At 46.0% G+C, this 24,525-nt stretch overlaps 1 protein-coding gene across 1 annotated transcript; it reads right to left on the bottom strand.

Annotated features, from left to right (window-relative positions):
- Window positions 1-1,289: 1,289 nt before the first annotated feature.
- Arhgef5 (Rho guanine nucleotide exchange factor 5) lies at window positions 1,290-24,313 on the bottom strand. The gene is made up of 15 exons (XM_057785301.1): window positions 24,183-24,313; window positions 14,802-17,922; window positions 14,216-14,273; window positions 13,637-13,698; window positions 13,180-13,433; window positions 10,381-10,541; window positions 9,702-9,854; window positions 9,281-9,410; window positions 8,938-9,012; window positions 8,468-8,557; window positions 7,363-7,520; window positions 6,624-6,785; window positions 5,053-5,123; window positions 2,641-2,745; window positions 1,290-1,969 (listed from the first exon to the last, which is right to left on the bottom strand). The coding sequence occupies exons 2-15, from the start codon at window positions 17,908-17,910 to the stop codon at window positions 1,812-1,814; spliced, it is 4,746 nt and encodes a 1,581-aa protein (XP_057641284.1). The 5' UTR covers window positions 17,911-17,922; window positions 24,183-24,313; the 3' UTR covers window positions 1,290-1,811.
- Between the last annotated feature and the right edge of the window lie 212 nt (window positions 24,314-24,525).

The raw sequence follows: 24,525 nt of genomic DNA on the forward strand, positions 1-24,525 counted from the left end.
TGTGACCCTATCAACTCAGTGTCCCTACAACTATCTCTGGTGGGGAACCTCCTTCAGCCAATGGTCTTTAAGAGGCTCAAAATCCTACACTGGTTACTAACAACTGCCTTCAGCATCACCACCAGGGAATTCGATGCCCTCTTCTGTATTCTGTGGGTACCAATACTCATGTGCACATACATGTATGCTCACGTACACACATGTACGTAATTTAAAAATAATAAAAATACATCTTAAATAAAAAGCTGCCATCCTGTCTAGTTCTCTCTCTTCTTCCTGCACTCCACATCTTGAGGTTGAACTCTCATTCCTGTTCTGCAAGTTTTCCACTTTTAATAACGAAAAATCTTAAAGAGTACTTTTTTTCAGAGTCAGTTTGGGATTATTTGACTCATGTTTCCCCCCTTATATGCATTTAGCATCATTTCCCTAGTTTACTGCTCATGCTGCCTCAAACAAAATATTACTCTATTTTAAAAAGAGGTAAGCAAGCTTACTTATATTTTAGAATGGATTAAAAAGGCAATGTGCTGTCAAAAGTTAATCCTATTATTGTTATATCATCATGAACAAACTGTTTCATTCTTTGGGCAAAGCTGCAATGCAACTCTGCACTTGCGTCCTAATCATAAACAGAATAGAATGGCTAAAGGACTACAATGATACCGCTTAAAAGATGGCAAAATGGATGTCATGTATTGTCACATGAGGATGCTAAACAGGGAAAGTAATTATGGTGACATTCTTCAACTGAGCAGGCAATGTTAAAGGAGAAGGGGAATGATCCATTTGGATAGGAATTTGCAGTGTGATGACTGGGTGCTGCATCTTACGTTTAAGGATCTGGACCCGTTGACTCAGGGCGGCATAATAACGGCATTCTGGGACTCTTTCCACCAACTTTCACAAGGAAGACAGAACACCTAGCCTGACAACTTTATATTGAATCAAGTCACAACAGAAAGTCATAAATGGTCTGAAGAGCATTTGCTAAAACCATACAAATTAGTCTATTTGGGCCTATGGGTATGGTGATTATTTGAACAGGCTCTCATTACTCACCAGACTCTTCTGAAACCTTCTACAAGTTCTGAAGCCACACCAAGCAGAGCCACTGCTCAAGCTCCTAGGGCTTTTTTGAGAACATCAGTAGCTGATATTGTCTTTACTCCAGTTTGGCCTTTCATGACATGTCAAATAGGCTGGAGTTCTTACAAGACTCTCTATTGTGAATCTTGTTCTGTGAGCGCTGAGTGGTCTGACACGAAAACACTCAGAGAAGTGCCAAGTTTATTAGAGTGAGAGAATGCCACCCTCACATGCCACCAAGAAACAAAGACCTCAGAGGCGCACAGCATGCACTGGGGAGAATCTCTAGATCAGAAGATATCCTAGAGGTCAGCAGGTTCACCTCCCACCTGATGTGCTAACCCCCATCCCACTCTCCAGTGGGCTGAGGTCCATCTGGGAACACAGGTCCACAACCTCACATCCGGCCAGCTCGGAGTCTGAAGTAAGCAGCAGATGATGTACACGCACCATCTGGTAGTGAGGAGTACAATGCCTGGGCTTGGGCCCCACAGTCCCTTTTCCTATGAGAAAAGGAAATCCCAGAATCCAGTGTGAAGTCACTCCATATTCCCTACCAAGCACAAAATGCAAAGAAGTATTGGAGCAAGGGACTGAGCTATCCCTGGGGCTTCTAGAAGGCCAAGTTTCTGGTCCACAGAACGCCTCTACAGCAGGTTTCTGGAGCCAACCATCTCCAGGAAGGCTTATTCATGAGCTCAAAAGATTCTTTCCCCAAATAGCTAGACTTGCTGTTCTACCAGCTGCAGTTTGGCAGTCTTGATTCGATGGGCTTCCTTGAGGTTCTGTGCACGGACCTCTGAATTTGAAATGAACTCTACTTGTTGGATTGGGAACCAGCCTTGCTCTCCATCTGAGAGCCTCACCCCCTCCAGCCAGCCTGCAGTAAACAGAAGAGGAAAGAAGAATTAGCTGCTAAGGCTCATGCTAACTTCTTGAACCTCCCGGCCGAAAATTAAAATACATCCTAAGGCTCAATGAACTAGGATCCTCTGACATGAAAAACGCAGTCTTGCAGGGTGTGGAGATGGATGCACTGGGTCTTTTGGCATCCACAGCCAAACATTCTGGAAGTTTCTTCACTGCTATCAGTTGAATTTTATCCATCAAAGTATTGATTTATAACCTAATCCCTGGTGCCTCACAATATGTTCTCACTTGGAATGAAACTGCTGCAAATACAATTAATAAAGTTAAACCAAGTTACCAGAGTCTGTCAACCAATCAGAATCAGTCTCCCTACAAAAAGGGTAATTTCTATGCACACAGAAGAGACCGTAAGAATATGTGTGCAGAGATTTGAGTTATGCAGCCCCGAGCCATTAAGGAACTGCCAGACTAAGACATGGTAAAGCTGGATCATTCCTAGAAACTTCGGAGGAGGCTGCTGACACCATGATTTGGGATTGCTCACCGCCAGGACCGTGAGAGAAGAAATTACTGTTGCTATCAGCAGCTTTTAGCGCTTTGTTGCCACAGTCCTAGAAAGCTGGTGCACCTCTCTGCTGCCCCTGCTGGCCACCCTCCTGCTCATGGACTCTTCCCCCTTACCATCACTGCTTTGCTGAGTCACCATCACCACATCAGCCTTCTCTAGAGCCAACTCATCATTCTCTCGGGGCTTGTAGGCTCGGAGGCACTGAACTTGTGGGGAATCTTTGGAAGAGTGAAGAAAGGTTAGGAGCAGTGACTAGGGCATGGATGAGGAGCTGTGAGGGAAGGGTGGAAGGGCAAAAGTAGAAAGAAGCGTGGGATTACAGACAAAAGAAGTCATTGGGCCCATACTTTTAATCCCAGCACTCAAGGAGGCAGAAGCAGGTAGATCTCTGTGAGTTTGAGTACAGCCTGGTCTACATAGCAAGTCTAGGTCAGCCAGGGCTACAGAGTGAGAACCTGTCTTTAAAAAGAAAAAACAAAACAAACAACAACAACAACAAAAATCCACAAACAAAAGTCAGAAAAAAAAAAGGTTTTAAAAAAACCCAACAAAAACAAAAGAGGTGATTAGAAGAAACATCTTCATTATCTATCTACTAGGGATCAAACAAGCCAAGTAAGAAAGAGAAATATTAATACGGGATCTAATTTTTAAAAAGTCTTCTCTGGGGAAGATGGCTGGAAAATACCTCGTGACCACATTTAATTACTCATGGTGGCAAAAGCCTGAGGTTCGGCTGAAGACCCAGCTGCGCTCTGAGATATGCGGTGACCTTCAGGTTTTTAGTGGTGTTTGAAGTCCTTAGAACTGACGGTTGCAGAGGAACCATGTATCCCTTATCCAACTGTTTTATGCTCGTCTTTTGCTCCAGAGGGAGCAATATATAGTATGCTCTGAGTCAAATAAAAGTGACCATGGTCTGGAAGCATAGCTTTATATTGTCATGAATGACACACTCCACTGTGGAAGAGGTTACGCCTATGGTTCTAGAACAAAAACTAAAATATGAATCAATGTGTTTGCCAATACACTGGGGGTCCTCTGATAGGCAGTTATAGCAGAGAGGAAACATCCCTCCTATAGACTTTAGACATCATCTTAACAGACTTGGCTTTAGGGCTGGTTAAAGTTAATGATGGTTTATCAAGTTTAAACATACATTCTACAAGCTTTATCAAATGGTCACAAGGATGTCAGGCCAAATATAGTGGTTGGTAATAAAGGCTATTACTGTGATCAAAGATGGCACAAGTTAATTTTGGTTCTTGGTCTGTGATATTGCATCTCCGCAATCACAAATTTCAAGTCTAATGGTCACTAGGATCTTCGGTACAGAACTCAGAACTTAGTTGACAGTTTTTCCAACAAGATCCAAAATTGAAGTCTGAGAATCTTGCATAATTTTCTTCATTGTACCGAATAAGAGACTCCTCTTCTTAAAAGCAGCCTTCTACTATTAGACACCCTTATGTGCCCTGAATTACTCTTGCCTTACTTTCCTCGTCTGTAATTGATCAAGATGATGATTTTTTGGTTTTGTTTTGTTTTAGGAGACAGAGTTTCTCTGTTGCCCTTGCTGTCCTGGAACTGACTCTGTAGACCAGGCTGGCCTTGAACTTAACAGAAATCCACCTGTTTCTGACTCCCTGAGTGCTGGGATTAAAGGCACATGCTACCACCACCACCCAGTGATCAAGATGATCATTGACAAAAGTGATTTATGAAAAAATTCTAGAGGCTTGCTTAGGAGCCAGGTAGCATTTCCACAGATCGTAATTAAGTTCGTGTTAACACAATTCGGAGGATGCCTGTCCTAAACAACCGCAGAGGGGTTTGTCTTTATGCTTTACTTTGCTGCGCTGATTTGGCAAAGAATAAATGAGGTGATACATTATTAATAGTGCAGTTTTCTCTAAACCTCAGCATCCTCTTGCAGCCACAGGAAATGCTGCCCTCTGACCTACCATAAATGAAGCTAACCAGTGGGCTGTACCACAAGCAAACAGTACTGAGTTCAGTTGGGTTCTCCTAGATCCTGTTCTAAGGATCATTATACTCATTTGTGCTTTTTACCCACAAAAGGCCCAGTGTTCCTTTGATAGGCTATCCATCTGTGCTCTGGGTAAGCAGCCTCAGCTATCACGCTGTGGCCAGACCAAATCTGTGTTGGTCTTTTCTTCTCAACGCTGTTGCAGCTACACTATCTCCCCTTGTTTCCCTGTGACATCTTCAATTGGTAAAATTAAGTCCAAATCATAGCAGATAAAACTAAAAGGAATATCTATTTACAAAGAACAAACATTTGCCCGAGGCAGTGAATGCATGAGGAAAAGGACTGCCATGGTGAGCGACAAGTTTTACAGATGTATAACAGGTGTTTAAGCTTCTACCGCTAGAAATCTACCATGAAATTCCGAGGAAAAGCAATAAACAAAAGCTGTGTAGTTACCACTCGGTCCACTCTACCCTTCATCCAAAGGAGACCACAGATAGATACTGCCATTTTCTATTACAGCTTTACTTACCATAACACTCAAGCAGGTCCAGCTCCTCTCTGGGCATGGCTAACGCTGAGATCCACCGAAGCTTTTCACTTCTAAAAACAAAAACCAAAAGAAAGTTGTATCATCAGTTACAGTCTACAGTCTGGAGACATAGGCTGAGGGCCAGTGGTGGAAAAGGCAAGTGGCTACCAGGATGTGTCTAATTCAATGACTCTTTTGCCTGGTTGGAAACATTGTATGACACTGTACTATGTGTTAGTATGTCTTGTTTATCCTTCCTTTCTTCAGGTATAGCTTCCACAAAGAGTCATAAGGTGAACTGTTAATCATACACATGAACATTTTCCAATGTGGAAATCATACCAAGCAAAATACTCATCTGTTTACACATGACCACGCTGCCTGTCTCTTAATCCTCACTCATCTCCCTTCAATTAAATATCTAAGATGGAGTCAGGCAGGGGTGGCGCACGCCTTTAATTCCAGCACTCGGGAGGCAGAGGCAGGCAGATCTCTGTGAGTTCGAAGCCAGCCTGGTCTACAAGAGCTAGTTCCAGGACAGGCTCCAAAGCTACAGAGAAACCCTGTCTTGAAAAATCAAAACCTAAGATGGAAATAACTATTTAATAATAGGTAAGCCAAGGAGCTCTATCCATGTTATCGTTGCTATTGTACTATAGTATGACCTTAGCCTAATTTTGTGATCATCTGAAGGTTTTTATATTGTCTTTTCCTCTGTTATGTACCTAGGTTATTGAGAGTGACACTTTCACTTTTCCAAAACGATGTTTCCCAAAGCTCTAAAAGAAGGAACACAAAGCTCTATATGACTATTTGTCTTGGGTGAAATCCAAAATACAAACTCATCTACTATTTTCTCTGTTCCATGAATGGAGACAGGGACCATTGATCACCCTTGAAATGTCTTCCAAGGAACCAATCTGAAAAGCATTCACATCATGCGGAGTCTTAAATCACAGAGGTGTTTAACAATTTAACAGATTACCTTTCCCTGTGTCTCATGGAGCACCAGGAAAGCTACCGGGTGTTCTTCAGTGTGCTGCATTGTGTGCTGCATTGTGTGCGATTCTACAGTTATCATTAAACTCTCAACACAGTATGTATCTATGATTGTTTCATGTGTTTATTATCATTGGAAAGATTGTAACTCATTATTTCTTAGCGCTATAGATTTCTCCTCAATGGAGGATAAAGCTAAAAGACTGAGGGAAAGCAGAAAGCATTCAAGATGGCTTCTATCCACATAAGTGCCCAACAGCCTTGGCTCTGGCTGATCTCTCAGGGATACAGATACAACAATCCGATTCTCTGCTCATCCGTACCAGGGCGTCTCCCTCATGATGTATCACAGACCTTGTGATTTTTGAGTAAAGACTGTAAAGTAGATGTTAACACAGTGGTAACTTTACATGTTCACCGCACGCTGAATCTCCTTCAAGTCACTGCTTAGCTCTAGGGCCTTGGGTTCCTCTATGAATGATCCCCATAATACAAGTGCGGAGGCCATGCTCTGGGGATTTTTTCTGCCCAGGGACACCCATCCCCAACTCCTGTGCCCAGCCCCATCTTACTGAGTGTCAGTGCGGAAGAGGAACTCAACTTGGGCTCCCTGTGTGTTCTGCAGCAGGAACACACGGAAGAGGTTCTTGTTAGCCCCATGCAGCTTCATTTCACACTTCTCTCCTCGAATGGAGGAGAACGGAGCATGGTCAAATACCAGGAACCGGTTGCCCCTACAAAATGTTAAGTCTTTTAAGTCTGATTCTATAGTTTGTACTTCACCCTGACCCTCATAGTCTTAGACTCAAACTCTCTGCTCTTAATTTCTACAGACTGTATTCATATAAAATCCACACAAGGGCTTCAACTTGCTCTCAATACAACAATCCCAGTGTCTCAAACAACCATTTACAGCAGTTAGTGATATTCACCACTTTAAGGAGCTGAAGAGAGAAGAACCAATGATAACTTTCTAAGCTCCGAAGAACCAGTGTTTAAACTCTGAAATTAGCCAAGTGGTTGTATTGGCTAATATGCTGGGTATGACTTAAAGAACAGATAAACTTATTTAAGATGGTGTTTCTTTGCTGTGGTTTACTCATGTCTATAACATGGGCCAGGTTCATTTCTGTGACTTCATGATGTAATTTGGTATCATTAACCCCCCCCACACACACTTCTGTTCTCTAAGCTATGACTCATGACTCAGACTGTGGGTTGTCTAACTGAGGAGGGATCCATTAGTAGCAGTGTCCCTCTAGCCCTATCCCATTTTTTCGTATGCCCTGGCATCCCATCCCAGCCACTGACTCTCGGGGTCGGGACAGCAGCAGACAGTCATTGAAGAGATGCAGGTGGACTGGACGAGTGGTCAGTTTCCTCCTCAGCCCTGGGGAGGTACTGAACTCAAGGGCCGTCAGCTCCCCACTCTTCACCAGCCATCGAGATTGGGAAATCAGCGGAAAAATCTATAGGTGGGGAGGAGAGAAAAGGCAGGTCATGAGCTTCCTCTCAGTCCTGCCTGACCTACCGAACACCAGTTCCAGATCTTCCCTCTTGCTCTTAACCAACCCATCCAGATTCTGTGTCCCTCGGGGGCCCTCTAACTACACTCTACTGGGGTGTGGATCACGTGATTCTGATCGAACGGGGATGATGTGGGAACAGAAGTCTGTGTGCCCAAAGAGAAGATGTTAACAAACAGGCAGGGCACAACGCCGCATCGTTAAAGTCAAAGGATCAGGGGCAGTTATGTTATCTGCTCTTTCCTTGATGATGGCATAAGCCAAGATGGGCAGGCAGAATTGAGCACGGAGCTGAGGGAAAGGAGATCAAGGTGGGTCTGGGAACTGGGGCCTGGGTAAAGAGTACTGGTAGAACTTAGAGAAGGACTTCCCTTCCCTTCTAGGGAAAAGATGGTATCTGTGATGCACTGGAATTTCAATACTGGACATCAATTTTATATTTGTTTGGGCAAGAGATTCTGAGGTTTTTGACATATTGCTTTGGTTAGGTTAAAAGTGATCTGATAAAATAAGTGAGTCAAGCATTATTCAGCCCTAAATTCTTATATAGCCTTATTCTGGGAAATTCCTTCTGTCCATTTACTGACTGCTCCTCCTCCTCCAGGAACTACTGTCCCTCCCCCTTTCCTCATAATCTTGGCAGTTTCCTTATGTACATTCAGATACGTCTATTGATTTACATCCTCCAAAGGTAATAAATCCACACATAGTTCTATGCCTCCACCTATTAACAAGGCTTGTAAACTAAAATGATCATTTGCATATTCCAGAAATGAAGAGAAGGGCAGCTGGAGGCTGGAAACGATGGAAATAAGAAGACTGTCAGGGGATGGTGTGGAGGACAGGCTAGAGATGCTCATAGGCAGGGAGGTGTGCCAGGGACAGCTCACTTTGCACTCAAACTCGATCTTCTGGCTCAGGTAGATGAGCTCCTCTGTCCGCCGCATCCTCTGCACATTGCTGTTGCAGTCCCGGATCAGCTGAGAAAAGATTAGGGGAAGGAAAGGGAAGATCATTGTGCTAGGGTCTTGAGCTGTAAGTCCCATTAAGGCCATCTGGAAAGATGCCTGTATACTTCAGTATTTTCTAACAGGCTGGAGGAAACAGCATCAAAGTCATGTTTTAGGTTGCTGGAATACTCTACCTGATATGAGGGTGCATATTGGGATGAGGGACAGTATTGGGAACATCGTTGCTAGACGTGGAATGTGAAGAAATCAGTACAGTGCATGCAAGGAGGTTGGCTCTCCTCTTAATCTGGTCCCAAGTCTGATACTTTCTTCAGTCATGAGTACCAGGAGAAGGGGAAGACTTATCCCTAAATGAGTTTTATCGGCTATTGGATGTGATGACCGCCTACCTTCTCCAAGGCATGGTGTGCCTTTGTGGCCTCTGCCTCTTCTGAGGAGCCAGGCTGGGTTCTCTTCAGAATGTTCTGTAGAACAAATAGTGGACAAGGGCCAGATGTGAGGAACGATGGCTAAACAAGAAGAGATAACTGGGGAATATTTGATGCAGAAGTCAGGGATACAGTTCCTAAAGCAAAGGTTTCCGCGAGAGAAAGATGTGGGCAGTTGGGAAACAGTGCACATCCTCCACATGATGTGGACACTTCATAAAGAATGGATGATGTTTTGCCTCCAAACTTTCCAAGATCATGTCTTTGAGTCAAGGAAATTGGACCAGAGAAGTATCTACCGTACCTGAAGCAGCAGCTTGAGACGGGTGATCCGCTGGAAAGGCAGTATCAGAAAGGACTTGAGGGACAGGCGCTGGCAGATGGGGTCGCTCTCGAGCTTCTCTAAGACCTCTCGGAAACTGCTGTTGCTATTCCTAGATGGAGCAGGAAGACTCAGGGGTGGAGAAGATGGAGTGTAAAGGGGGCTCAGTGAAGGCACTGGGAATGGAAGTTCCGTGTAGGACCTGGGACTGGGAAGGGATGGTGATAGCTCATGCACAGGGTTGAGATAGTTCTGCAGAGAAAACCTGATATGTTGAATGCTCTGAAACTTCAGTTGACATAGTGGGCAAAAGAACAAGCACTCTCTGGGGAGCACTCTGGGCTGGGGACGGAGTCAAGGTCACAGCAAAGTCCCTTAAGGGAAAGATAGGGGTCATTCTCACATTAGACTTTGGAAGGTGCGCTCCTGATAGGTCTGGTTGGTGACATAAGGCAGGTAGACTCGGCGGAAGTCAGGGGCATGGTTCAAGACAACATCACACACTTGGAAAGAGAAGATGTTGTTCTCGAAGTTTTCTTCTAGGTCGGAAAGGAACCTGCACAGTATTTAAACAGTCTCATGAGGCCCTGGGGCCCCAGCTCAGCATGCTTCAGCCCTGTATATTCCAAGCGTGAAATTTCCGTTTCCATCAGTCACTAACTCCCACTGACTCTCCTTAATTCTCTGTCCTTGCTATGCAGTACCTCCTCCCAAAGGTTGTTACTAGCTTAATCCTGATTTAATTAAAATAGCATTCTAATATTCTATTTTTCTTCTTTTCTTCTATTCTGGTTTGCCAATCCTTCAGTGATTTTTATATCTTGTGTCCACTACAGAGCACGCACAGAATGTATGCAAAACATCAATGCAGAAAGCATTTCTCATTCTCTATTAAAAGACTTGTGAACCCTCACAATCTCCTCTCTTCTTAGTTCTTCCTATCTACCTTCCTTGAAGCGAGCCCAGGACCACCCTTATCCAGACTCTGAAAAGAGAAGGTTTCTATGAGGAAGAAAAGAAGCCGACAATTCAGTGGCTAAGAAGAGCAAGGTTGAGAGAATGGAGTTTGGAAGAAGTCTCACGTGGTGCTGACATCTCGCACATCCTGTAGACGAGAGAAGAGCCACTGGTGATCCTGGGTGGACAGGGAGGCCCGGAGTTGGGCTGAATGTTGGAAATGATCCACAGCTATGTTTAGACTGCGAAGGTAAGATGCCTCTGACACAATCAGCTCAAATTTGGCCTAGAGGGTTGCATAAGAGGAAGATTAATGAATACTTTTATGAACTCTCTAGTAGATACCAGTTGTTGAACAATGTTTTAGGGTCAAGCACTGAATTAGGTACATCTGAGGTAGCATCACTTAGAGTCACGAAACATAACTTAGCCTAGCAGGGATGTGAAGAGTATTTGAGCACATGAGATTCAATCTAGGGGCTGAACAATATGTGTGAGTTGCTACCTTTTCCAGAAACTTAAAGATATATTCATACACATACACAGATAACTCTGTGATATCAGAGTTATGTTAATTTACTATATCACAGTAATCATTTTACCAATAAAATATACTCTGCTAGACCTCATAACAAGGTAGTTAATACTTTTAAAAAGCATAATGAAATTTATTTTTAGAAAAGAAACAAAAAAGTTGAGTATTTCTGGAACTTTTACTAAACAAACAAAAGAAAAGAAAAGGAAAAAGGAAAATAAAAGCCAGAGGGACAAGTAGGAATGAGGCATGAGGCCTGGTGGGTTGTGTAAACAGTACAGCACAGTATGAGCTTAAAGAGACTTGAAAGGGTCAGACAGTGGTGGTGCACACCTTTAATCCCAGCACTTGGGAGCAGAGACAGGCAGATCTCTATGAGTTCGAGGCCAGCCTAGTCTACAAAGTGAGTTCCAGGACAGCCATGACTTTTTCATGGTTTCTCTAAATCCTGTCTCAAAAAACAAAAACAAACAAAGAGATATGAAAGGGAAAATTCTCTAAGTACAGGAATTAGCTGGGTAGTTTAGTATTCTTTTGAATGACAGTGTCTTTTCTTTTAGCAAAGTGTGGAAAAGTCTGGAAGAGGTAGGAGCAATGGTGGGAAATGGTAACATGTCTAGATGGAAGATGAAGTCTGCCCGTTATAGGCATGGGAGAAGTAGACTGATCTAAGCACTAAGCAGGCAGAATTGGAAGACCTTGCTTATTTGCTGAAGTGGGGCGCACAGAGGAGGAGCCAAAGCCAACACCTTTCTCTTCATTTGGGTAGTGGTTGGATGATGGAATTGCTGATGTAGCCATAGTGGTCTGAAGGAAATGACTTAGAGAGGAAGGTGACAAGCTCAGTTTGAGGTCTGAGGAGAAACGGAAAGATGTGAGAAAAGGAATGTGAGAAAAGTTTTAGTTTAAAAGGGAACCAAGCACTTAAGAATGTGTGTGGAGGTTCCAGCAGGGGGCGCAACGACACAGGCATGACCAGTGGCCTCTCCAAGTGGGGCTTCAGTAAGACCACTTGGCTATAAGAGAAAGACAGGCATCCCTTGCTGATGTCAGATAGCTAACCCCACGGGACCTTTCTATATAATCCCAAACCATGACATTGCACATTTACCCTCTACATGGCAGTCAAAGGTCATATGCCCTAACATGGCTCATTTAAGCTTCTGAAACTTAGAATTTTGTTTTTGTTTTGTCCTTTTATATAGATATAGTGACCCCCCCACACACACACATACATGATTGTTAAAAGGAATGGAATCTGTGAAGGAACTTTGCAGGCCCCCAAGAAGTTATTTCATGAAATGAACGTGTATGTATACGGTACTGATGCAGAGGTCTCTCAGGTCACAAAATCAAGAAGAAAGATGAGTAAAGGCTGGAGTCTAGACCTCGTGACTTCCTAGCTCACTGAAGACTTAGGGAGAGGGAGCGAGTGTTCATTTCATCTTCCCATTATTTGATGGGAAGAAATAAATACAGGACAGGTTAGTGATTTTTCTCAATATATGCCTTTTAAAACTTGCAGTGAAATGATCCAGCTTGTCTGTGGTTATCCCTCTTGTACATGAAACAGGTCTGCATCGGCAAAATTCAAGTAGCCATATTTTCTGACTAATTATTCTGTAGTAACCATTTATCTTTTTTTTTTTTCCTGCCAGTAACTCTTTGTGTCTGCTTTACAAATGGTAAACAATGCATAGAGAGAGCAAGTGATTTGGCCAAATTCAAGCAACCTGTATGAGTGAAGGCTTCATGTATGGATCAACTGTTGTAGAACCTAACTACTCAGACAGTCCTCTATCCCATGGTGCCCTACTTTCTTTCTGGGAAGAAAGGTTCTACCTCCGATTTCAGACAGACCTGAAAGCAGAAACTATGTATGGAGAACTTAACTAATGGTCGCAGCTTAGAACCAGGTAAGTGTTGTCTCCTACCATCTTGCACTAGGAGTGATGACAAGCAGGGTCATATTAAAGCCTTAGTGAGATCTAAGAACCAAAGGACAACTTCTGGCTGTCCTCTTCAAAGGAGCCAGCAGGAGGACGATGTGGTTTGTCTGAAACCCTTGTGGAAGTGGAGAGATTATAGCTCAGCATGAAGCAGTGGTGACGAAGTTACATTCATGTCTCTGCTAACGGATGTAGAGGTATGGTCACTCTGTATGACCCTAGCCACTACAGGCAGGAGCGGATGGCACATGAATGTGGGAAGTGGGGACAGTGCCCAGATTCTGAGAGCAGTTCACATTCTTCAGCATGGCAGTGAGAGTCACTGTGTATACAGGGGGGCATGGGGCGGGGACCGCCTGCTCTTGGTGGCAGAGGTGAGGAGATAAAACATTAGCAAATACGACTTAGTTCCCTCTTCTCTGCCCTGCCCTGGGTGGTACCTCTTGCAGTTTTTGATCTTCATGGGTCATGGACAGTAGCACGGTACTGTTGCGCACCACAGGGATCTCCTGCCACAGGGAGCCACTGGAGGCCATGGAGAGGCGCTGGAGGTAGGAGTCCGAAGGCACCACTGCCTTTCGGCGATGCCGAGGGGAAGAGATTCCAGGTCCCTCGGCCAGACTATCCAGCCGCTGCTGACTCTGGATCTCCTTGTTCAGAACAACGTCACTGTACTCCTGATAGAGTAGCTGGGCTGTGGGTGAGGATTCATTGGAGGAGAAAATCCTGAGAAAACGAAGTGAGTGCAAGCCCACAGCCAGAAATTGCCATCTACTGCTGACCTCCGGCAACCCTTTCTCCTGGACACCACCACTCGATTGCTGGTCATCATGAGTCCCTCACCCACTTTAGGCAGAGAGCACACCCAAGCCTAGAGACCTGTTTTTAGATACTCACAGGAGTTGATGAGCTTGGAGCAACGTCTTGAAAAGCCTATCCCCTCCTTTGGTTTCTTCTCCCTGTGGAGTAGGCAGGTTTTGGGGTGCTTGTTGACCATGAGACAAAAGACCCCTTAAGTGACTTTAGATGAAGAAGTCCCTAACCCTCCACATACATGCTGGGGTATCAGGACCAAAGGAACAGTGGCTTCAACTTGTCCCCATCATGGGTTTTTCTATTCAACTCCTCTCCCTTATCTGAAAGTCCAGAGAAGATCCTGCGATCTTGGGGAGAACTTATAAATCCTGTGGGGCATGTCAAATGATAACCCCAGATATTATGTGAAGGACACTGTTTATAGTCATATGCCTGAGGAGAACAGCTGACTCAGACACAGTGGGCAGAGCTGGTTAGGTCCAAATACCTCCCTTCCTGGCAGGCCTGGTGCCTTTCTCTTCCTCTCCTTACTTTCTGAAGATGGAGGCACCAGACATTCTGGATCCCAGTATCCTTATCCACTGAAGGCCTACTAACTAAATCCTAGTGTCATAAATGAAGACCATACAGTTGAGTTTGTGAGGAGCCAGAGCAACTCACCGGAAAACAACAGAGTCTGAAGAGCCAGGAGGTCTTCCCATGCCTGAGTTTCTTAAATCTGGAAAGGGAAACGGGTGACATAACAGGGGCATTTAGAGAAAGTGAAAGAATGAGCAGGAGCCACAGGTGAGCAGAGGGAAAAAAGTTCTAGCAGAACCTGGAAGAGACGACAAAACTAAAGCCAGAGAGAGGTATTCCAGAGTCCCGAACCCTGTGTCCCTGGCTCTCAGGTTGGGATGGAAGACTGATATCAGCTGTGCCCCCCAGCCTTCAGGCAAGACGGGGATACACCAAGAAAGGGTGCCTTACGTTCATCAAGGCAGAGAGCAAGAAGATATAGCCATGGAGGGAGTCCGGGCTACTTCAGGAAGAAGTGGACTCTGGGCAAGCTAGTGATGGAAAGGTAGAAAGGGAGGAAGAACACCGCGATGGGATCACGGGGCCATGAGTTTGAGTTTCTGAGTTGATGGTAAACGTGCAGCTGAGTGAGACTGCAGAGAGGACAGTAGAGACCCTGGAGATGGACGGACTAGAAGAAAACCTTCGCCTAACAAAGATTTTTCTGCACTCTCTGCTCCCCACTTACCTGAAGCACTCTCAGGCAAAAGAGAAGGTCTCCGTAGCCCTTGCCGGTTCCAGCTCTTGTGCTTGTTGGATGCCTGGCCGACAGCCAGTTCACTGCCACCCTCTGTCCTCGCTGGGTCCTGCCTGTCGGGACAGCTGGATGTCTTCTCCAGTTGGTGGTGGATGGGTTTTTCTGACTGTTTTCTTGATCCCAAAGATGACCTCCGTGTGTGTGTGTTGTATCTCTCCTGAGGGCCTGATCTTCTAAACGATCCTCTCACTGGGGACTCAGACTCTTCAGTGAGTCCTAACTCATCCTTACTGGTAGGTCTCTGAAGTTCTGGGATCCAGGGAGTGGTAGGGGAAGAGGGACTTAGAAGGTTTGTCATGTTGCTGAAAGCTAGGCCAGGTGACACTTCACTGTTACCCCTACTGGTGGCAGCCAAAGAGTCTGTTGATCTGCCTGTGGCCGGGGGCCAAGAGGTCCGTCCAACAGACAGAGTGGAGACTGTCCAGTCTTGGCCAGTGGGCCTTGGTTTGGCTTGACCCCCTGGATGTCTAACTGCCCCCTGGATACTCCTGCTTCTTTCCCTGGACTTGGGGGGTAAGGGAGGTGGCTCAGAGGGAGGAACTGGGGGTAGAGGCCTGTACTTCTTTGGTACACTAGAGGGAGAGTTTGAAGAATGGCAGAGCTCAGGAGCGTCGGGTGTTGGGGGTAACGGTTTGTTGTATCTCAGCCTGGGGGGGATGGAGGTCTGAGCTTGGTGGGGGTCTTCTGGGGTGGATGGCAGAGGGCGATGCTGCCTTGCCACAAAAGAGTCAGGAACTAGGGGAAATGGGCCTTTAGGAAATCCATGTAGGCCCGAACTTAGGGCCAAGGGAGGAGGATGACTATGTCGCTTCAGTGTGGGGGTTACGGCATGAAGATGGTGGTCTCTCTCCATGACGGAACTGTAGCTATGTCTCTTTTCTGGGGGAGGAGGGGGCAAAGTTTCATGTATCCTCATATCCATGGAGACAGTGGATGGAGAAGAAGCAGGCACAGGAGAGCCTGTGGCAAGGGCTGAGCTCTGTGGGGAGCTCCATGGCTGACTGCCATAAAGATTGCTGGGTCCCTCTGGATTTGAAGCAAATTCTCTGGAGTCCTGTCTCACAGGAAAAAAAGCAGTAGAGGAATCTGAAAAGATGATACCGTCCCTGCTTCTTCTGTCTCTCCTTGGGATCAGAGAGCCATAGATGGCAGGTTTGGGGGGCCTCTGCGGCAGTTCCGAATGAGAAAAAGAAGACGACATTCCCACAGATTCTGGAGTCTGTTCTGTCCTGTGAAAGCCTGGGAACGAGTTACTTCTTAGATGTTGGGTGGTTCCAGTGTAGCTGCAGAGAGGGCTATGATGGTTGGCCTTGTCAGAGGTGGCACATGGGTCCTTAGTAGTTTTTACAGGTAAGGGAGGAGTCTCAAATGCCCCACAATGAGGTGAAGTGTCAGTTGAGAGACAGGCTGCTAGGGTGTCCTTCCCAGGAAGGAAAACCTGAGCGTTAACAGGTGACAAGGAGGCAGCAACGGGGAAGACTTCGGTGGAACTGAAAGGGGCTGAATCCGGTGTCCTAGGAGTCTCAGATACACTGGCAGAGTCAACCTCGGTCCCCTGGATGGATACTCCCCCCTTCCTTAGCCTGACTCCTTCTTGCTGGCTGTTGTGAGTCCTATCTTCAAGGGCTTCTTCAGTAGCAAAAGAAGCAGATGGAGAAATGGGTTGGTGAGACCATTCTATTGTCTCCAGTGCAGGAGACAGAACTTGGGGTATCAGTTCCTTAGAAACAGGATGCCTCTGAACCCCAGGACTATCAACGCAAGAGACGCCTGGAAACAATGAACCCGGAGAGAGACCCTCAGGAGCTATAGGATCCACTAGGGGACAGCACTTGTCATCTTCCGTTCTCCTCCCTTCCTCCGAGGCCTGCCCAACCCTTCCCCCATTCCCTTGCTCCCCCTCACCTGAGTCTAGGACCTCCTCCTGCCGCTCCACTGGCATCACTGTTCCTGTGTCACCATGCTCTGCCTGCTTCCCACTTACGTTCTCTGACTGCACTACTAACCTTCGCTCCTCTGCAAACTGCACATTCGCCCTCCTCTCTTCCACCTCTCTTATTTCCCTGTCCTGTTCCTCCTCCTCTGAATCCCTCTGACCCTGAACCTTCCTGTCCCAGTCCTCTTGATCACACTCACTGTAATCCAGAACCCCCAATTCCTCACTGAGCCCCTCGCTTTCCCTTTGTGCTCCTAGCATTATATGGTTTCGGTCCTTATCCTGTTTCTGTTCATCCTCATTGCCATTAACCTCCTCTCCCTCCTCTTCCTGCTCCCGCAGAAGACCATCAGAACAAAGGCCTTCCCTCAGAGTTCCTTCCTCCTGAATTTCTACTTCTTGTCCTTCCTGTTCCTCCAGTCCCTGGGCCTCCAGAGGTTGGAGGAGGCCTTCTTGCCCTTGCTTTTCTTGTGTGTCCTCCAGCTGCAGCTGTTTCCCCTGGCTCGGCAGTTCACTTCCGTCCCCCTCATACTGGTCAGTTTCCCCAGGGTGCTTTCTGCAGGAAGGCCAAGATCCTCTAGCGTTAGAGGTGTCTGGAGGGGTTTCTTCCTCTTCTTTTGCTGGGCTAATCGACAATGTCAAAGACATGAGTTCGGGCTGCAGCTCTGCCTCCACTCTGCTATCTAGCTGGCTGGATTTGTCTAGCCATTCTTCCTGAACACCACAGGCCAAGAGCTCCGGGACAGCTATTGTTCTTGACAGTTGGTCTTTAAGGCTCTGGGATACTGCTTCCTGCAGGTCTGGAGTGTCACAGGCCTCAGCCACAAGGATTTCCTGGTTGTTCTCCACATCTGAAGAAACTTCCTTTAAGAAAAATCCCACACTATCAGGTGTGTGGTCTCTCATGTCCCTTAAATCTTTTGGCTGGTTCATCAAGAGTCTATGTCCATCTGCCCACTTGTAGGATGGGTCTTGGCCTTCTTGAGCTTCAGGCTCAAGGGAAGAGATCTGACTGCTCCTCATGATAGCTTCAGGGACAGTTTTAAAGTCTTCTATGGCAGGGCTGGATGCAGATGCTCCATGCTCAGGCTCCTCAGCCTCCATCAGGGTCAGATCCTAAAGAAGAATACAAAACAAAAGTTTCCAATGCCTCGTCTGTGTCTGTGTCCAAACGGAGAGATCATGAAGAAGATGAATGGGAAACTTCTTTGATCTGATTCAGGACCATTCATCAAGACAGGTATTCAATGAAATAATCAATAGTCTTTATATGTCTTGTTTAATTGTATTTATTTTTAAATTAAGCTAGAATTTCTTTTTTCTTTTTTTTAAAAAAATTAAAGCTATTTTTATTTAAACATTAGGTATATGCACATGCATATAGAGCCCAAAAGAGCGCACTAGATCCCCTGGAACTGGAGTCATAGGTGCTTCTGAGCCATTAATATGTGTGCTAAGAACTGAACACTGGTCCTCAGAAAGAGTAGTAAGTGTTCTTAACTGTTAACCATCTCTGTAGTTCCCAAAGGACTTCGAGGGAATGGGAAGATGGCTCAGCTGGCATACCAACATAAGGACCCTAGCATACACATAAAAATGCCAGGAGCAGTAATGTGTGACTATCACCCTAACATGTGGAGGGGTGGTCAGGGATAGTGGATCTCCGGAGCTTCTTGGTCAGCCAGTTCACTCAATCAATGAGTACCAGTTTAGTGAGAGCGTCTCTCAAAAGATAAGATGGAGAAGAGCCTTCAAGGAAGGTATGTGGTATCAACTTCTGACCTCCACAACACAACACACACACACACACACACACACACACACAATTTACCTAGTGACCCTTTTAAGTGTAGGGCAATCAGCAGTGACCAAGACAAAGCTCCTGGTGAATCTTGTAGTCTTGTGGGAAAAACTGATTACAAACAATTCAATTAGCATTAAAGACCATTGTCAAAGAGTTCCAGGAACTGCCAGTGGTCATTGCCCTCTAAATTCAATCATGCCATTGTCTAGTCCTCCCTGTCAACTCTCTGGACTCTTGGTGTGACTCAGCCTGGAATAACTACCAGCCATGATGGGTGACACACCCTGCATCTAACAGCCCAGAGAAGCAGCGTCAGGAGAGCAACCTTGCTCCCGAGCTGCCACCACAGCATTAAAGTAGGTCAAGCTACTATAGTCAATATGCAACACATGAGTCCTTTCCACAACATCTGGATTTTACTCATCTTCCTATTTTTATAGTGTCTAGCAGCACTCTATAACTAATGACCAATTTTATTTTCAATTATAGAGACAGCTGCTGGAAAAGGGAAAGATAACTCCCCTTACTCTATTCAACTCGAAAAGCTGTGCTACCTTCATTATGATACTGTCCTTTTCCCTAACACCAGGTTACCTGCTCTCACTATGTCCAACATCATGATCTTCTACCCTGTCTTCACATTCCAAAAAAACCCCTCATAGTCTATTTTGCAAAAAGTTCAGAAGACAATGGAGAGGTGCCACCTCAATTTATTGCAATTCAAAAATAGCCTGCATGACCACCTTCCATCCTGCCTGTTTCCTCTACCCTGTCTCCTCCAGGCTTGCATGCCATTCTAACAGTGTCTAAGTACCCTTCAACTTCTATCTCAAATGAGTTCTGCCTGTTGCTGTTCATAGCCTCACATCCCTCCAGTTCCACCCAGTTTCCATAGATGCCATTCTGCCAGTATCCCCCACTTTTGGTGGTGGTTGTGACTCATGTCACAAGAACTTTCCTTCTTGGTATTTATGCCAGCATGCTGTCATGACTTAGGCTTCGGGTTTATAATTTTTCTAATTCCTCAGATGGGTTAAACGACATTTCTATTTCATGGAATTAAAAATTATAACTCACTTGCCTTCTCCCTTTCACTGAAACTTACACCATTTCAATTGTATAATTAAGTGATCTGATTTAACATCAGTTTCAACCAGTCAACAACAAGCCATATGAGACAAGCTTTGTTCAATTGCCTACATCCAGCACAACAGTAGGCCTATAGTAAGTGCTCAATAAATATTTTAAACATACACAATAAATCTCTTGTTTCCCTCCTGGTCAAGAGCTTTCATATCATGCTCACACATCTTTGTACCTGGAGCACAGCCTAGCCCCAGACTCCATACACACAGTTCATTTTCCATACAAAATACCACTTGTGGTTTGACTTCTTTGGTATCGTCTAACTAGCCTTTAGAGTAATCCCAAAAATTCAGCAAAGACTATACACCCTGTACAATCTAGCCTCTGCCTTCCCTTTTTTCAGCGCCTGCCTCTACCCTCAGCTCTCAACCCTTTTCTCTCAGCAACAGTCTTCATATGTTACACTCCTCTGCTGGAATTTCATCCCAGAATACTCTCTGCTTCTCCTCAAACACTTGGAACTTGTCTAGCATTTTGAGCTGCATAAGGATCTCCATGAGGGCACATCCACTACCATGTGAACAGTGCAGTCCCCTCTACCTAAAGCTTTATGGTCCCAGGAAAGATGTACAGTAAAAGTATGCTTCATTTTTGCCTTTTTGATGCTTTACTAATTTTTAAGCCAACTGTAGAAATCATTTCATATATTTAAATTTCCTTTTCCTTATATATAAGAGATGGGAAAAATTGCTTCCTTCACAGTTCTAATGAAATTAACCAACACAACACAAAAAAGCTTGCTGTTACCTTTAAAAGTCATAGAAACTGACTCTCAGGCAATAGTGCTCTGAGAGACTGTGTAGGAAAGAAAGAGAAAGCTGGAAGCTGCAGAGGCCTTTCTAGAAACACAGGACTCTGCTCAGTGTATAGATAGTAAAACTCAGGCTCAAGAATTCCATTTCCTACACAAATGATACAAATGAACCTGAAATGAAGACTCCTGATGTGCGTCTATTGTAAGTACCCAGTCATTCAGCTACAACACAAGAGAGGACCCTATGAGTTCCTGGACCCCTCAGTATCCAGCTGTGTACCCTTTTTGTCGACTCCAGGTTTAACATGGAAACCTACCTGTGAAACTGCCTTCTGTTGTCATGCTGAATGGCTATGTACACATATACACACACACACATACACACCCACACACACAAGCGTGCGCGCACACACACACACACCCCAGTGACTGACCTACCCTTACAGTCTCTATGCAATAGAATCTGACATAGCCAAACAGGCAGGTCCCTAGGCACCTTGCAGATGTAGTATGTGACAAGTTCCCGGTCACCTCACAGGTGCAGATATTATCTATATAGGGCAAGTTGATATGATTAACATAAATGGGCCTTGGTTGAAGGATTTCTATGTGCTTTTCCAGCTAACTGGCAGTGTGTGAGCTGCTCTAACTAGTCCTTACGCATAAACTATACAAATAATATATAATGTGATCTTATTCTCTTAGCCACATGTTAAATAACACATTTGTTCCCTCACACCTTCTGGAACTTGCTCATACCTGCCTCAGAAAACTATGCGACAAACTTGTTATCTCTCCTCACCAGCAACTGTATCATCCGGGTCCCTATCTCCCAACATCATCATATCACAAAAAAAGACTGCCTGGATTTATAAATGAGTTCCTGCCATAGCCACACTTCATCCACATATACTATGTTCTATGTGGATATTTTCAGTTCTGATCTAAGACTCAATGAATATCTGTCTCTGAAATCTCACAACTATGTCTTTATCTTTGCAGAAACATGGTAGTTGCCAGTTGCTGGTGGTGTGCACCTTTAATTCTAATACCCTGGAGTCAGAGGCAGGTAGATCTCTGTGAGTTGGAGGCCAGCCTGGTCTACAGAGCAAGTACTGGGACAGCCAGGGCTACAAAGAGAAGCCCTGCCTTGAAAATCCCCCTCCCCCCAAAGAAAAGAAAGAAAAAGAGAAGAAAGAAAAGAAATATGGGACTCACCTGTTTATACACCATTTATCCCAAAGGTAGTACATACCCTCAGTTCCTATAGTTAATTCTACCTTAATAACCCTACACAAACAAGCATGACCCAGCTAGAATGTGGAGAAAGCTAAAGGAAATCTACAAAACATGGTCTTACTCATATAAAGGCATTAGAATTAGAATGGAATTTTTTTTTTTTTTGAGCTACCCGTTCCGTTAAGAGTTGAAACATCCCCATATCCTTCTCATCTGGGGTGACTAATCACTATTTATCTGCACACAGGCAGAGACAGGGCACAGCATCCCAGGTACCTGGCTTCTCTCCAGACCAGAGACATTTCACATCTTCAAGACCCCATGGTGTGGACTTTTTAGGAGGCAGAGCTCTGAATCACCCTATTAACAGTATAGAACCCAGCAGACCTCCACTGTCTCCCCCAGACACCGCTCCCCAACACCTCAGCTCTTGCCCACGTCTAATCACCAGGTATAAAATGATTTCAAAGATAATTGCGCCTGCATTTACAATGGCAGCTACACTTCTGCTTACAGTAGGAAAACAAATCTCCCACCTTCAATCCAAAAGATCACCTCTTATTTTTGCTCATACAATCACTACACAGATGGGTAACTTGGTTCAGTGTTTGACATTACCGCCCCCAAAATTCCAAAGACACCAACATAAGGGTAGTACAACACCATTGCTAAGACCTGTCCGACTGACCCAGTGAAGAATGGAATACACATTTTTTAATCCAGTCTGTAATGTCTTATGCACCATCGATGGCCTCAGAGGGCAGATGGTCTTATAATAACATTCTATGTGGGGATGCTTAAGTCCTCAGGCCCACCTGTGGCCGTGGGGCCACCCACTCAGGTAAGGTATGACTTGTTTATTGACATTGTGTCTGTGTGCTTTACAGGCACTCTGAGTGGCCAGCTGACTCTGCACACACTGAAAGCGGGGAGACCCGTCCATCCCTGTTTGTTTCTCTACTATTCGGTTCAACATACGATCCCACGAGAGATCCCACTTCTGCCCACAACACAGTAAGTGCCTATTCCAGACACCACCAATGACGTCTTCTTGTCTATCCCCCAAAACAGACAAGTGCATAAGGTGACCACAGACAACCTCAGACAAATCTCATTATGGGCAGCCATGCCCTCTAGGGAGTCCTGATTTATCAAAAACCTTTTGCCATATCTGGAATTTCTTTATTCTTTTGAAAAGATGGATCCCTTTACAATCCTTCCGACTTCTTCCTCTTTTACCACAGTCTTAGAATTTACACCTCGGTCCCCTGCTCAGCTCTTCCCCTCTTTCCATCCTCCCCCATGTCCTCTCAATGTTCACTGTTTCAGTCCTCGGGCGTGAGGACTGGTTAACAAATGATGACTGTTTTGATAGAGCCTGGAGCTTCCATACCCCAGGTGTAGATAAAGCAGGAAGTCTGGGAAGAGGCCACACTGGGGGTTGTTTCTCTGGGACTTGGAGCTTTTGAAGTAAAGCAGGGAGCACAGTGGGGGAGCAAGGGAGGAAGGAAGCTGAAAGGAAAACCACCCTCTTGCCCTCCGCTGTTTGGCGTGCCCTTCCCCCTCAGTCTGACCCAGAGCTGGCCAGAGTTCACTGCTAGGCCGACAGGAGGACAAGACGGTCCTGAGGACCCAAGATCCAGGAGGGGCGGGAGAGGACTGAGACTTGAAAACTGAGGCCCCACAAAGAATTCTCCCAGGCCAGTTCTGCTAAAAGGCGTTTATAAAGATGCTCAGAATTAAGGACTCTGAAAATGGGCTCCTGCACCCACAATCTGGCTGGCTGCACTATACAGCTCTCTTCCACATTTCTGAGAACTTTGTTGTACTGAGGTCAACAAGAAGCTCCCTATAGACAGGTAAATAGGGGAGAGGCGACACAGAACAAGGATCTTTGTTACAGATCTCAGAGCCTCGGAGAGAGGTGTGTACACGGTCACAAGTATGTACGCATGGAAATGCCGTGAAGATAACGAAGCAAGGCCCAGGCCTGGTTACTAAAAAGAGAGAGAGACAATAACACTTCCAGGTAAGGGACAGTCTAGAAATCGAAACTCAAGAATTCCTCATCATAGGAGTTCGCTTTCCCCAGGCCCCCGACTTTGTGGGTGGAAAACAAAGTTCGGATTATTGGCCGGGGAACATCGCGGGGCAGGGTGCCCATTTCCAAGGCGCAGACCTGGCTGGAAAGCAAACTTTTTCCAGAGGCCATTCCTTCCTGCTCCCTTCCTCTTCCCCACCAGGTACTCAGCCCCTCACTCGGAGCCCGGCCCACTGGCCCAGCCCCCCATTTCCGGAGCCTGCGCCCCGGGACCTGGCAGGGACTGGTCCCCGGGGAGGCCTAGTTCTCACTTCTTTCCCGCCCCTGGCTTACGACCGAGGGGCTCCAAGGCAACCTGGAGCCAGGGGCTGCGAAGAGAGGAGGACACCCACCTGGTCGGAGTCACATGCTGCCTCGGGCCGGCCCGAGAGTCCCCTCCAGGTCCCGGCGCCCGCCGCGGTCCCCAGCCAGGCCAGGCCGTCCCGGCGCCCCACCCGCGGCCCGCCCCTGCCGCCGGACGGGAGGGAGGGACCGGCTTCTCCTAAGGAAGTTTCAGGTGAGGAAACAGGGACACACCTTCCCGGGGGAGGGGCAGCCCCGAGCAGAGCTGGGAAGTGCGGGCTCTGCGAGGCTAGGGCGTAGCGACAGCACCCGCAGGCCGCAGCCGTCCAGGGCCGGAGCCCCGGCTGCAGCCACTCGGGGAGGCGCATCAGAGACCCAGACACGGGGCTCTCC

Source organism: Chionomys nivalis, chromosome 1 (genome assembly GCF_950005125.1).
Source record: "Chionomys nivalis chromosome 1, mChiNiv1.1, whole genome shotgun sequence".
NCBI lineage: Eukaryota > Metazoa > Chordata > Mammalia > Rodentia > Cricetidae > Chionomys > Chionomys nivalis.